Source organism: Pristis pectinata, chromosome 2 (assembly GCF_009764475.1).
Source record: "Pristis pectinata isolate sPriPec2 chromosome 2, sPriPec2.1.pri, whole genome shotgun sequence".
Classification (NCBI taxonomy): domain Eukaryota; kingdom Metazoa; phylum Chordata; class Chondrichthyes; order Rhinopristiformes; family Pristidae; genus Pristis; species Pristis pectinata.
Window position 1 is genome coordinate 53,093,815 of NC_067406.1, and position 15,630 is coordinate 53,109,444.

Sequence of the window (15,630 nt, forward strand, 5' to 3'; positions counted from 1 at the left end):
GGTGGAAGAGCTGCAGGACTTAGAGAGTCAGATTCCGGTCTGTTGGGGTCTCGGCGATGAACTTATTCCGGACTTTACTGCTGAGGGTGTTTGGGCTTGTCAAGCATCATGTGGGTACTGATCAGTTCGGGAACAAGTACTATTACGTCCCCGAGCAGAAGACGTGGATGGGTGAGTAGATGTAGGTGTCGCCTCTCTCCAGGGGCATTGGGCCGGAGGGCAGAGAGCGAGTGTATTGTCCGAGTCCAGCGCTGTTACTGCATCGGGCATCGACTTCGTTGTAATGTTTCTGGTAAGGATATTTGGCGCCACCACGCAGGAGCCAATGATGTTTGCATTTTAGTAGGTTAAAATATCTGTCACCTACACTTAACTGACAAGCGAGGGGCCTTGAATTGTACTTGGGGAAATCTTCGGTTATCTGCTCTGTTTGGCCTCTTGTAATTTCTACTGAAGAGACGCATGCAAAAGCCTGAGTTGCACAATTCACTCAAAGTTTTAAAATGATACCTTTTGATGGTTCTGAAGGCAAGTTCGCGCGTCGATGTTCCAAGCATCAGTTAAAACTCTGCATAGTCTCTTACGAGGTCACTGGCACGATGGTGACGGTGGATGGGTAGAAAAGGTGGGCTTCAAGACGGCATTTGATAAAGCACTGCACAAAAGATTATTAACAAAAATGAAAACCCACAGACATGTGGTTAAGTTCGTAAAAGTCTTTCGTAGCTGGTTGGGAGACAAGTGACAGTTGGAATGAAGCTCTTCCCTTATAAGTAGTATTCATGAAGGGATTTGTACTGACTTCTGAAATTTCCACGAAGTACATTTTGTTGTATTGTATTTGCACGTTTAGGTACCACCAGCTGAACTTTTGAAGGTAGTAAACACGTTGAAACAATTACACTCCTTTATAGTTTGTTTTTCATTCTTTAGCATGATTCTAAAAGGTCTGGTGATTACAATGAAAATTTGAGAAGGTATTTTTATTTAACATTATTGTATTTGAGGGAATAATTTAAATATCCAGTTTTGAAGATGACATATAGTGAGTGGAACAATAGATTATGTAGATTACTAGCGAAAATGAAAACCCACAGAACGTGTAGTTAAGTTAGTAAAATTCTTTCAAGTGTACAAAGAAGCACACATGTGAGTTAGTGGAAAGAAGTACAGCAGTTTACCTCGGTTTAGAAATTGTACTCCTACTTGGTCCTTTTTCTATGCTATTACAATCACCACCACAAAAAATATTTTGCCATTGATATTCCTTCCACCTGCTCAACTTCAGTCTTAAATTAAGTCCAGATTTGCATGCTGTTCTCCCTCCCCAACCTTTGGGTTTGCCACGTAGGTTAAAGTTGTTATCCCAAATGCAGTTTAGGAATTCTGTGCTCTTTCTACTTTTTGCATTGACTGTATCTGAGTTAATATTTGGGTAATTAAAATCCCCTAGTATTACAACATTAGTGTTTTTGGACATCAGAAATATGTGTGCAAGAATTCACTTCAATTTCCCTCAAACTGTTTGGAGGTTTATATTACAGTCCCAAAAGCATGATTGCCCATTTTTTATTAGTTCCACCCATAAAGCCACGTTTGAAGATATTTATTACATCTATCTTCTCAGTTCTGATTGTTTATTCAACTAGTATTGGTGTCTCCCTCTTTTTTTTAAATTTCCCTCTTTATTTTGTCTGAAAGCCCTGGAACCAGGAATGTTAAGCTGACATTCTGGCCCCTCTGATCAACATTTCCATAATATCTGCAATTATAATTTCCACAAGTCAGTCAGTGCCTTTAACACAATTATCTTATACACCCTAATGCAAGGAATGTATATCATTAAGCATAGACAGACACCTTTGCATATTTTCCTACTACTTGTTTGCCCTGCTTTCCAAACTTTCTTGCTGATTTTCTGCCTTCAGCATTTCTACTTTCTGAATATTTACTCAGCTTCCTGTCAAATTAGTTTAAACCCTCACCAACAGCACTAGCAAATCTTCCTGCGAGAATATTTTTTCTCCAGCGTCTTTGAAGTAAAATTCATCAGACCTGTTCTGTCCCCATCTTCTCCAGAACCAATCCCAATTTCCCAAGAATTTTGATGTCCTTGGTTCCACACCATCTGTCTAGCCATTTCTGTACTCACTGGTGCATGGCATTGGGAGAAACCTGGAGATTTAACATTCAATGTGTCAAAATTAGGAATCTTTCCTGATTCCTAAATCCTTAAAATCTGCCCCTTCCCACTAATATCATTGTACTGATATGGACCACAGTCTCTGGTTGTTCATCGTCCTGCTGCAGAATTTAACACAGCTGCTCAGAGATGTCTTGACCCTGGCACCAGGATAGCAATATATCATTCTAGAATCATATCCGCAACCACAGAAATATCTGTCTATTCCCCTCATTGTTGAATCTCCTAATACTGTTGCATTCAAACTATCTTCAATAACATTATTTGACTGCATACAAACTTTGTGCCTCTTGAATGAAGACATCCAGACCTTTCTGAACAATGTTTGATAGTCCTATCCCATTTAAATAACGTAGAGTCTTTGTTCCTACCACCATTTGCCCCTAATGGTCTGTCCTTAACTTTTCATACCTCTCATTTGTTATCTACCATCATTTTTACTGACTCACAACTCGTCTGTCTTCTTTTACAAGCTCTTTGTCATCTTCACAACTTTCTTTCCCACAGTCTTTGTATTGTGAAAAGGCTTGGATACATTACACTTGGTTACTTCATCAAACATATTGTAGGTTGCTGAGACTCCTGCATTGATCCGAGTCATTCTTTCGTATTTTGCCAGCTTGAAAAATGACTGTCTTATGCCTGCTCTTTATTTCAATCTGTTAACCAATACTGTATCTGTTAACCATTTCTCAGCAAGCTTTGTCTTTCAATCTAGTATCACTGTTAATCCTTGAGACCTTAATTTTTCACAGTAATTTTTAGCATGATACTGAATTGAATGCCTTTTGATAATCCAAATATTACATCTGTCAGCTCTCTTTTATCCCACCTGCTCCTTGTACTCTGCTTAATCATGTCCTTTCCAAAATGCTCTTCTATCAATTCCTTAATAATGGACCTCAGCCTCAACCAGACAACATAAGAAATAGGAACAGGAGTAGGCCATCTGGCCCATCTTTATCCTTTCCTGCTGAGCCGCAGAGCCGGCTGCAGTGCCACTGACCTGGCTGCTGCTGATGCGCCCTGATAAGTCATTCCCCCCCCCGTATCCAAAAGGGTATACTTGTCGCTGAGGGTTATGGCCACAGGGGAACCCTGCACTGACAGTTTACTTCTGATGGTCACCCATCTATCTGAAGCCTGTTTCCTGGGTGTGACCACCTCGGTAAAAGTCTCATCTGTGAGGTTTTCAGCTTCCCAGATGGTCCTGAGTACATCCAACTCCACTCTGCTTAACCTTAGCTTCTTTTCATTGGCTGCTGCCAATTAGCTAATTAGCCAATTATTACTAACAATATGCATGTGTGCCTCTTTAAGGGTCCTGCTCACTGAAAAAGAACACCAAGCCCAGAGACTCACTGCTTTTGAAATCTCCCGCCTCTCGTTCCATGTCCTGGCTCCCGCTCACTGGATCCTTTTTTTTGTCAGAGATGTATGGCATGCATGCCTCAAAAGCTGTGTTGTATAGCCAACTCAAGAATTACCTGTGAATTAGTGGAAGGCCAAAGTATTGATATAGCAACATGATCAAGCAAGGTCTCAGGAAATTCAGCATTCCCATTGTTAACTGTGAAAATTCTGTCCACGCCTGCTGATTCTGGAGTAGCAGGTGAAAGCTGGTGGAATTACTGCAAAGAGCCACCAGAGAGTCCAAGATGAGATCTGCTGGAAGCAGTGTGTGCTGAAAACTCCATCTGGCCAATCAGTTTTTTACCCACCTGCAGGAAGGTCTGTAGCTTGTGCGTGAGACTCCTCTCCCAGCTCACTGCCAAGCATCACTGATTGAGAAGATTAAAAACGTAACTAAATCAAAAAGTTGGGCAAGCTTAAGATTATGAAATATTGTCATTGGTGTAATGTGGTAAATACAGCAGCCAGTGTGCCCAAAAGAACGTCACACAAAGAGTAACATGGGAATAACCAGATAGTTTGTTTTAATGATATTAGTTGAGGGATCAGTATTAGCCAGGATACGTCTGTTTTTATTTTGATAGTGCCATGGGATCTTGGCCATCAACCAAGAGGGCAGATGGGGCTTCAGTTTGGTGTTTTATTCAAAAGGTATTATTGGACAGTATTCAGATATGGAAGACATTTTTTATGACTTTTATTTATTTCAAGTCTGAGTCTGGAGATTGTAAAGAAAATAAATGGCTTGAATTAATTTGGCATTTTCATGACCTTGGGATTCTAATTCTGTCTGAGCCAAGTGATGAAAATCCATGCTTTATTCTACAGTTCAGTATTGCACCATGCTGTGGTCTTTTACACCAAGGCAGTATTGTCCTCAATAAAGTCTTAACCAATGTATACATAATTTTTATTTTCAAAAGGTATATTGCTAATATTATTAAGTTATTGAATTATAATGTTGATGCAAGGGGTGGAGGAGAATATTTTTCAGTAATTGTTTAATTGCATCAGTCTTTTTGTCCTGGGTTGAAATGATAGTCTGCTGAGTATAGTTTCACTGCATCAGACTGCCCAGAAGATGGCAGTAATTTTTAAAATCCAAAGACACATGAAAAGTATGTATACAAGGCAAAATATTAGATGCTGAGAACTGGAAATTTTAAGTAGAAAAAGCTGGACACTTTTTAAGGCAGTGTTTGTTCCTCATCACTAATTGCCCAACATTGCTACAGTCCTTCAGGTGAAGATGCTGCCACATTGCTGTTGAATAGAATGTTCCAAATTCAAGACCCAGCAAAAGAATGATGGAACAACAATTTATATTTCTTAGGTCAGGATATATGTGACTTAGAGTGGACCTAATACATGGTGGTAGTTTCATGCACCTCTTAACTCTGGGAGGGTGTTTATCATAATAGCCTTGGTGAGTAACTGCAGAATAGATTGCAAGTGGTGCAACTGGTATGACAGTAATGAAGGGAGTAAATGTTTAGGATGGTGACGGGTGCCAATAAAAGATTGCCTTGTCCTGGATGATGCTGCACTTCTTGAATTGTTAGAGTTAAATTATTCTTAGTAAGTGGAAATTCCTGATGTGGTGGAAAGGCTTTGAGAAATTAGTAACTGGGTTGCCAGCCACAGAATATCTAGCCTGCATTTATGTGACTAGTTCATAAGAGTTTGCACTGTAGGGAAATGGTCTCTTCAGTTTCACCGAGTCCATGCTGCCATCAAGCATCCATTTACATTAATCTGCTTTATTCTCCTCATATTCCCATCCACTTCCTGCTACCCTACCTTCCCTATCCCCATGTTTTATCACTCACTGTAAAAAAAAAAGAGAAATCATGATTAGAAATTGTTGAACTTGGGCTTATATGAAAGTCAACCCATGCTGTAATAAATCAGACAACAGCAGAACCAAGGAATGTACCAATTAATGCTTTATTAGTTTAATGCTAGTGGGAGTGAGGGATACAGAGAGAGTAAACAGTGTAACCTGAGCTCTCTACTGATCCCCACTCCGAGATTTACGGGTTAGTGTCCCTCCTTATACTTAATCCGTGGGAAGCCTCCATGGGAAGTTGCACATACTAGGGCAGTTGCTTACAGCAAACTTGTAGCAAAGCAAGATGTGTGTTAAACATTTCTTTGTTTCTCACCAGCACTTGCAAACTTGTAGCTATAACTATAGTCACCCCATGGTTGAAGGAATAATGGCTGCACGCCATTAACCCTTACACGTCCAGTTTAACCCTTACATTTCCAGTTACCTTTTAACAGTTAAGTCCAGAAGAATATCCAGTCCCTATTTAAATAATTAGGTAGGCTTTGAAATTTTCCAGCCTTCTGAAATAAGCATGGACTTGATCATAAACTTAATTCCCATGTTTGGGAGAGCAGCTGTTGGTGATGATTCTGTTATTTATATTAGCATCATCTCTAGCCTGCCTCTTCTTTACTTTTCTAACACTTCTACCATATATTCCTTGTCCTCCAAAATCAATCTTGCCTTTTACCATTCTATTATACTGTAGGTTTGACTCCCCTTTCTCATTCTTTGCCTCCATATTTGCTCCAAACTTGTTTTCAGCTTTGAAAGGTCATTGACGTGAAATATTTAGCTATGTTTCTTGCTGTTTTTCTGGTATTTTCCGTTTTTATTTAAAATATGTATATCTGGGTCACTTAAGGCATGGTCAGTCCATTGTCTCTACATAAATTAAAGTGGTTTACTCTGTAATTTAACTGCAATTAAACATCTCTCCCTAGGGCTCTAATCTAGATAGTAGCAGAATATTGTGCTGAACACTGTATCTCAATCATTTGATAAATGTCTTTCAGATTAGTGGGAAACCATCATAATTTGCAGAGAATAGTTTGTTCACTCTGTTGCTTAAACCTGTTATGTGGTTTTGATGTTGAAGTAGCATGTAACATGTTTTTTCAGAAAAACTACTTGCAATTCAACTCGACACACAATTTCTCTGGGGCTTAAGCAGAAAGTTTTGCATAAGATTCGAATTGCCTGTGCTATTGATGAGTATTATGTGCTTGCGTTGCTCAGCAATGTTTTGGTAATAACAGCAGTCAGTAAGGTATTTCTGTTTGTTTTCAGGATGAGAAGAATTGGTTTGTCTAAGCTTCACAATAGTATTCTTTGAACTAAAAGTGCAATAATAATAGACCACATAATTAATACAATAGGGCTTAAAGCAAATATCTAGCAAGCAATTCCACCTCATCCACCTTCTCAACAGCTTTACTACTCTCTGCAGTAGTAATTGCAATTTTTTTTTACATTGTCATGGATGTGCTGACATCAAGACTGGGGAAAACTATAATAATCTTCTTACTCTCTTTTTAAAGGTATATTCTCACTTTGGTACTTAGTACTCCATGCTTGCCACTTCAGCAAGTGCAGCAGTTGATAACAAACTGTATTGTGACTAATTATGTATCAATAACAGTATTGTAGAATTAAAAAAAACTTGTCAATTAGAATAATCAATACAGCTTATAAAGGCTGAAGCTGGTTGGACTTCCAGAATTTTTTCACTGCATTCTGATTCCTGGTGTAATTAATCTTAAAGAAACGCCTTAGATTTGTATTGTATGCCTGAGATATCATAGGGCAGAGTTCAATCGATAGAAAGGTTTGAAATATAGTTTCTGATATATGCAGACAAATAATCTGTCACTTTATTTTGCATATGAACAAAAAAAATCTGAATTGGTGCTTTTCATTAGTGGCATAACTATCAATTTAAAAATTCAGACTTCCAGTGTCGAACTAGTGGTGTAAGAGGAACTGCTTTGTGTACAGTTTTGGTACCCTTAACTAAAAGTATACTTGCCAGAGATGAAATGCAACAAAGATTCACTGAGCTAGTTCTTCAGAGAGTCTGGTTTGCTGTACAAGGAGAGATTGAGTTGACTCAGTCTGCAGGGTTTAGAAGAATGAGAGGTGATTTCATTGAAACTTACAAAATTCTCACAGACTAGGATGTTTTACATGAAATCTAGAACCAGGAGTCATAGACTCAGAATAAGGGGTAGGCCATTTAGAAACCAATGGAAAGAAACTTCTTCATTCTCAAGGTGGTGAATCTTTGCAATTCCCTACCCAGAGGACTATGTATGTTCAGTCATCATACATTTAAAACAAAGGTTTATAGATTTCTGGATATGAAGGGGATTAAGTGATGATGCAAGAAAATAGAGTTGAGATAGAAGATTAACTTCAATGCAGCAGGCCTGATGGGCCAGGTGGTCTTCTCCTATTGCTTATTCTTATGTTCTTACATTGTGCTCTTAGATATCAATATATATATAACTATATATATATAGCTCCTATATAACTGCTACTCTATTCATTGAATTGTCCTAAATACATATTTCATTATTTTAACAATATTACATATTTTTGTGGTATTGAGGTATATATTTTACTATATATTGCCTAAAAATGCTGTGTTGACATTCATTCTCCACATGAACTATATTGAAATGTACATTGCTCTAAAAAGACCTCTTCAAATGTTTCAGTACCTTGCACTGAAAGTTGAGAATGTGTGATCTGGTATTATTTTGTTTCACCAGTGCACTCATTATCTAAATGGGGAAACTATTATTTTGTAATAAAGTTTATTTCAATTGCCTGCTATGATGTGATAAATTCTGCTCAAAATGAGAAATCACTCCATTTCAACAGAAGTGGCTTAAGAGCACTCACTAGGTATATTTATAGCAATAGGAAAATCAAATTTATCTTGCAAACAGTTTGATAGTAGCTTTTTAACTTCTGTTTAGAATTTATAAATACTTTTGGATAAATTGAACTGCAAATTTGTTGACTGATTGGAAAAGGTTCATTCTCATAAATGGTTGATATATTGATTATGACTGGTATCTAACTTACTGTATTAGTTGAAGGGCAGAGAAAGTAAAATAGTTCATTTGAGTTTTTAGTCAAATTAATCCAGATACTGTGAGCTTGCAGGCACATAAGCTGTTTGCAGAATTCATTTGAAGTTACCATACAAGTAATTGTTTATAATTATGTGACCAATGCATCAAGTTGGTTTCAAGCTCTGAAGAATCATTCTATCTGGTTCACCAGCATGAAAGTTTTGTCACAAAATGCTACTTATTTTTTGTACAAAGGCAGCATACTCAGCCATACGAGGTAAACATCTATAGTTTTGTGATGTACAAAGGAATACTCAGAACAATCGTAGCACAGTTTTTCTCTGGTTGTGTTGCCCCTTTGCTTATTCCACCCATTTTTAAAATGGCCAACAAGCAGTAAGCATTTTTGAATTTTCTTTTAGAATGCCAACAAGCATTTAAATTCAGCATTGCAGTAACATGATAAACAAAGTTGTAGATTTGATATCTAAGAGCACAATGTAAGAACATAAGAATAAGCAATAGGAGAAGACCACCTGGCCCATCAGGCCTGCTGCATTGAAGTTAATCTTCTATCTCAACTCTATTTTCTTGCATCATCACTTAATCCCCTTCATATCCAGAAATCTATAAACCTTTGTTTTAAATGTATGATGACTGAACCTACATAGTCCTCTGGGGTAGGGAATTGCAAAGATTCACCACCTTGAGAATGAAGAAGTTCTTTCCATTGGTTTCTAAATGGCCTACCCCTTATTCTGAGTCTATGACTCCTGGTTCTAGATTTCATGTAAAACATCCAGTCTGTGAGAATTTTGTAAGTTTCAATGAAATCACCTCTCATTCTTCTAAACCCTGCAGACTGAGTCAACTCAATCTCTCCTTGTACAGCAAACCAACTCTCTGAAGAACTAGCTCAGTGAATCTTTGTTGCATTTCATCTCTGGCAAGTATACTTTTAGTTAAGGGTACCAAAACTGTACACAATATTCAAGGTGCAATCTCACAAAGGCCCTATATAATTTCAGTAAGGACTTCTGTACTCAAATCATCTCATTATAAAGCCAGTATACCATTTACTCCCTAATTGCTTGCTGTGTGAGCATATTAGTTTTCAGTGACGTGCAGAACGATACTTCGGTCCCTTTGAACACCAACCTTCCACATCTAGTACCAATTTTAAAAACAAATACTGGTTTTCTATTTTGTACACTGAATGGCTGACCTCACATCTTTGCACATTCTATTCCATCTGCCATCTTCTTAACCATTCACTTGTTTCTATCCCTTTAAACCACTGTACATCTTCCTCCCTACTTGCAATCCCATCTAAATTTGTTCCATCTGCAACTTCTAAGTATAAAATTTGGTCCCTTCAAGCAAACTATTGACAAAGATTGTGAATAGCTGGGGAACTGATCCCCGCACTAGACATGAATCTCAGCCTGCCAACCTGTGAAACACCCATTTATTCTCACTCTTTTTATTATTTTTCATTTCCACTATTAACCAATTCTCAATCCATGCTAGTATAAGACTATTGAACGGTTCCCCTATACAATGAAATGGACTCTGACCTCACAATCTACCTCATTGTGACCTTGCACCTTATTGCACTGCACTTCTCTGTAGCTGTGACACTTTACTCTGTACTGTTATTGTTTTACCTGTACTACCTCAATGCACTCTGTACTAACTCAATGTAACTGCACTGTGTAATGAATTGACCTGTATGATCGGTATGCAAGACAAGTTTTTCACTGTACCTCAGTACAAGTGACAATAATAAACCAATGCCAATACTAATTTCCACATGATCCAACCTTGTCATCTAACTACTTATGTGGGACTTTATTGGAACCTTCTGGAAATCGAAATGCATTGCTTCTACTGTTACCTCTGTATCTATTCCATTACTTTTATTCTCAAAGAACTCTAATAGTTTAGTTAAACATGTATTTCCCTTTCATAAATCCATGCTGACTCTGCTCAATCCTATTATTTTCTAGATGTATGTAGTTGTTTGGAAATTGGGGGGTGGGGTGAATGTAGAGTATAGGGATCGATCTGCCTTCAGATCCATTATTAAGCACATAGATAACAATGTTGCTTAAAAAGTAAACTTGTCATGTACTGTTACCACCTACACCCACCACCTCCAAGCTACATTGAACTTCTTGGCAGTTTTGGCTCTACTTTCATCTTCACAAATACCTGAAGGTATATTTACATAAAATTGAACTTTCAGTAAAACTAAAAGTTATGAAATTCTCTTTATGTAAAGAACCACAATTTGCCAAAAGTTGAAAGACCCTATTGTTCCAAATGCACTGCTTCAGCTTACCCAGTGAAAACTTTATCACTCATCACAACTGTCTTTACCCCTCTCTGCCTTGGTGAAGCAGCCAGCATAATCAAAGACCCCACCCACCCAGGTCATTCTCTCTTCTCTCCTCTCCCATCAGACAGAAAATACAGGAGCCTGAGGGCACACAACCACCAGGCTCAAGGACAGCTTCTATCCCACGGTAATAAGACTATTGAACATTTTCCTTATACCGATGAGATGGACTCTTGACCTCACAATCTACCTTGTTATGACCTTGCACCTGATTGTCTACCTGCACTGCACTTCTCTGCAGCTGTGACACTTTACTCTGTATTCTGCTATTGTTTTTACCCTGAACTACCTCAATGCACTGTTTAATGAATTGATCTGTACGAAACAGTATGCAAGACAAGTTTTTCACTGTACCTCAGTACAAGTGACAATAATATACCAAAAGCAACTAGCACAGATGAGTTTCCTCTTGCTTATACAGGCAGAACCATCAGACTGTTGGTTAGCAGGGTTACCTGAAGACTCTCTCTCCTCTTGGCAGATCGACTCAGCCAGGTTTGAGTGATGTTAAACCAGGTATTCAACCTACAACATTGCCCCTGCAAGTCCTTGGGAAAGCAGAATGTTAAGGTTTATTTGCTAGTGAAATTGAATACAAAACTAGTAAGGTCATGCTTCAGTAGTCTATGGCATGGGTGAGTATTGTGTAGAATATCGATCTCCTTATTTAAGGAAGGATGTCGATGCTTTGGAAGTAGTTAAGAGGTTTTTAGGACTAATACCTGAAATAGTGGGTTTGTCTTACGAGGAAAACTTTGGACAGGTTTAGGCAGAGTTTGGAAGAGGTGAGAGGGGACTTCATTGAAACAAATAATATCCTTTGGGGTCTTGATGGGCAGTTGTGAAGAGGAGGTCTCCCTTGTGGGAGAATCTAAAACACAAAATTGCAGTTTAAAAATAAGACCGGGATTTGAAACACTTTTTTTAAATACAATTTCAGTTACTATATATTTTGTCATTTTGGTTTTCAATAGCAGATGTAACTTTGGTCATGGTTGCAAATCTTTTTGGAAGAAAATTTTAGTTCCTTTTTCCAATGCTAAATATTGTAAAATTGAAACTTACATTTTTAATATCTTGCATAGAAGATGTAAAACAATCGTGTGCTCTCTGGTTGTATTGTCAAGAGTTTTAACAGTATTTTCCATGCATATATCTTTTAATTGAGATATAAAGGCAGTAGCTGGGGGTAAAGTTCAGTGCCAAGTTAAGTTTGAAAGCAGGTTGGTGCAAATTTTCCACTAATTATATTTACATCTCATATTAACAGAATAACTTGGTGACTGCTGCAATTTTTATGTATACATATGGCATATTTTTGTTGTAGTGATAATGCTGGCTGTACAAATTACTAAATCTTCATCTGTCTCACTAGGCTACACAATATTTTACAAGACCTTTACTTTCATTTGAAATGTAACAGCAGTGGCTTTGCACTGGTAGATCATTGTTAGAAATTTCAAGAGAATCAAGAAGGTCACCAGACCCAAGATGAACAAAATGCATTGTTTGCTTTCTGAAATAGTAAAATGAGTTATCCTTGTGCCATTTTGTAATACTAAAGTGTTTGAAATTTTTATGTATCAATTTGATCAAATAGATTATTGTCCATGATCTATACAACATTATACACAAATTTTGAAAGTTTACAAAAGATGCTTAGTTTATTTACCATCATAAATGTTTCAAAGCATACCTGCAAAGCATAAATATTGAAAGCATATGCTTAAATTAGACAAGCAGGCACTAACTTATGCTGGATTAAATAATCTGCTGTGATGCAGAATGATTGTTATTGAGTTAAATTCTGTGAAAGTAAATTTCAATTGCATTGCACTGAAATAATTGCTCTTTGTAATCTGATTTCCAGGTACCTGTGTATTATATGCTCAACAACAATGGTTTGGTCAACAAGTTACATCTATTATCCAAGGATGTACAGTCTTAAACGTTCAACTACCAATAGGAATATAACTTAGTGTCTCAGGTCTGTAAGATCAATAGCAAATAACATGGTACCTTTTAATCGCTTTAAAGAATGAAGTCACCTTCTTGTTTTGCATCCAATTGGTAATATAGATACATTTGCATATGCTTAAAGAATACAATTAGCAAGCATTTAGGTTCTCTAATTATTATTCATAAGAGTATTTGGTGATGATTTTCAAAGGATGGTGTGATGAGTAATGATGCAGAAAACATCATTCCAGCATCAGTAGTCTCTTGTCTTCATTCTTGATGACAAATGGTTATTGATTGGTTCTTGGAGGTGGTTGGGCCTGGGATGCTGAACTTTCACACTTGTATCCTGAGCTGAAATATCTGGCCTTCTAGAAACATGGTCATGAAGTTGTACAGCACAGAAATAGGCCCTTCAGCTCACCACATCTTTGCTGACCTTTTTCGCCCATCTACACTAATTTGCCTGCACTGTCTTTATCCTTCTATGCTTTGCCTATTTCAGTGCCTGTCTAAATGTCTCTTAAATCAGGTGATTCACTACCACCCTCTGACTCCTTCCAAACCAATTTTGTATCCTCTGGCAATGAGTTCCAGATATCAACTATACTCCGTGTGTTTTCAAAAAAGTTTTCCCTCAATTCTCCTTTAAAACTCCTTCTTCCTCTTGAGTTAAGCCTCTGCCCTCTTGTTTTAGACACCCTATCTAATTAAAGTTCAAATTTACTGTTGCATAGGTACGCATATACAGGATATAAATACCATGAAAATTAGCTTTTTGTAGTCTACTGCATCCGGTGCTTCCAATATGGCCTCCTCTACTTCGGCGAGACCAAATGCAGACTGGGCAACTGTTTCACAGAACACTGGTGCTCAGTCCGCAATGGCCATCCCCAGCTCCCAGCTGGAGACCATTTCAACTCCCCTTCCCATTCCCACACTGACTTGTCCATCCTTGGGCTTCTCTACTGCCAGGATGAAGCCCAATCCAAATTGGAGGAGCAGCACCTTGTATTCTGCTTGGGTAGTCTACAACCCAGTGTTTCCAGTTTTAGGTAACTTCTTCCCTTTTTTCCACTCTTTCCATCTGCTATTTGCCTCTCCCCTAATGATTCCCATTCTCACCTCCTCCTTTCACATCAGAATCCAGCCTTTGTGTTCCTGCTTATCTTCCTCCAGCAGCTGTCTCCCATTTTCACACTTTTTTCTCTTTTATTTCTTCTCTCCCCCCCCCCCCCCCAAAGCTCCAACATTTTTTCCCCTCTTTCCTCTCTCTCTTTGTTTGCCCCCATCTGACTTAACTCGCCCCTGCTCCCCTCCCCTACCTGGCACAACCTGTCTGTCCTCTTACACCCGTCTTTAGTCCACCAATCACCTCTGACTCCTTTCTCACACTCCCCTTCTCTTTTTTTCCTGGCCATCTTGCCTCTCCACTCTCAGTCCTGATTCAGGGTCTTGACCTGAAACGTTGACAATTCCTTTCCTCTCACTGATGCTGCTCGATCTGCTGAGTTCCTCCAGCAGGTTGTTTGTTGCAAAGATGTAAATAGCCTACTCCTGTTCCTAAGACATTCAAAAGGAGGCAAGGATCAATCATACACTTGGTGCTTCTTTCTGAAGATTGTAACTATTGTTTGGTTAGTGAATTTGTGTGCTTCACTCTGTCATCCATTGGGAAATTCTTTCTCCTATTTGTTGATGTCAGTGCACCTGATAGATTTCAAATTTACAAATCATTTCCAAGATTTCCACTTCAATATGTTGCATGTTCTCTCTCTGGCTGAAAACTTGGGAAGACTATTTTAGGCAAGAAATTATCATCTTGGACCCTTTACTAACAAGTGAGCTTTAAGAAGTGAAATTAATATTTTCATATTATAAATCTGAAAAAATAACTTTGTATTTATTCAAAATCCTGTGGCCTAACTTAAGACATTTTTTCCTGACGTGACATTCTTAAGGAAAAGATGTTGGTTTTGCCATCAAGTAATTTTGAAGATCTAATTCAGTAATGCATTTTTTTTGTAACAAAAGATGAATGTGAATGTAATTTATTATAATCTTTATCCAAGTATGATTAAGGCTTTTCCAGTTCCAATTTCAAGCATAGGTCTATCAACAAAAATGAGGCTTTAATAAAATCATCCTTCTCTATCCACTTTGAATCTCTTTGATATTTGTATATACTGCAGTCATTTACTTCAAAGCATTGAAAAGAAATGGAATTGTAATAATTAGAAAGGAACGAGGATGGTGGATATCATTTGGTTTTCTGATTTATTTTTTCCCTCAATATGACAACTTATTTATTTTACATTTTTCCTCCTTTACTCACCGTGTTATCCACAATTAAATCATTTTTCCTGCATGAATTTATCAGATTTTGCAGTCGAATAACCTGTCTTCAGCAATGACCTTACAAAATTCCATGATACAGCTCAGGACAGCTTCAGATTCTTTGAGGAGATCAAACCATTTGATCTTGGATAAATTTCTATGATATATTATGGAAATGCATTCAGAAAATTACTGCATACTGTTCACATTCTGTGACAGAATACAAATATCACTGCCAAGACCAGCATTTGTTGCAACTTCCTAATTGACCTAGTTGCATACTAAGTCGATTCAGTGTAGCTATGAGTCGGCCATGTAGGAGTCACATACATAACAGGTGGTGTAAAAATGGAGGATTTTCTTTCCTAAAGGACATCAGTGAACCAGAGAGATTTTATGATCA

General features: G+C 37.8%; 1 protein-coding gene across 3 annotated transcripts in view; it reads left to right on the forward strand.

Moving 5' to 3' along the window:
* The first annotated feature begins 18 nt into the window (after positions 1-18).
* Positions 19-15,630, forward strand: part of ndufaf2 (NADH:ubiquinone oxidoreductase complex assembly factor 2) — a 91,519-nt gene continuing 75,907 nt past the window's right edge. For all 3 annotated transcript variants that reach the window (XM_052041835.1, XM_052041827.1, XM_052041843.1), the window contains exon 1: positions 19-171. In XM_052041835.1, the coding sequence (XP_051897795.1) occupies positions 109-171 (63 nt within the window). In that variant the 5' untranslated portion in view covers positions 19-108. The remainder of the gene's footprint in view (positions 172-15,630) is intronic.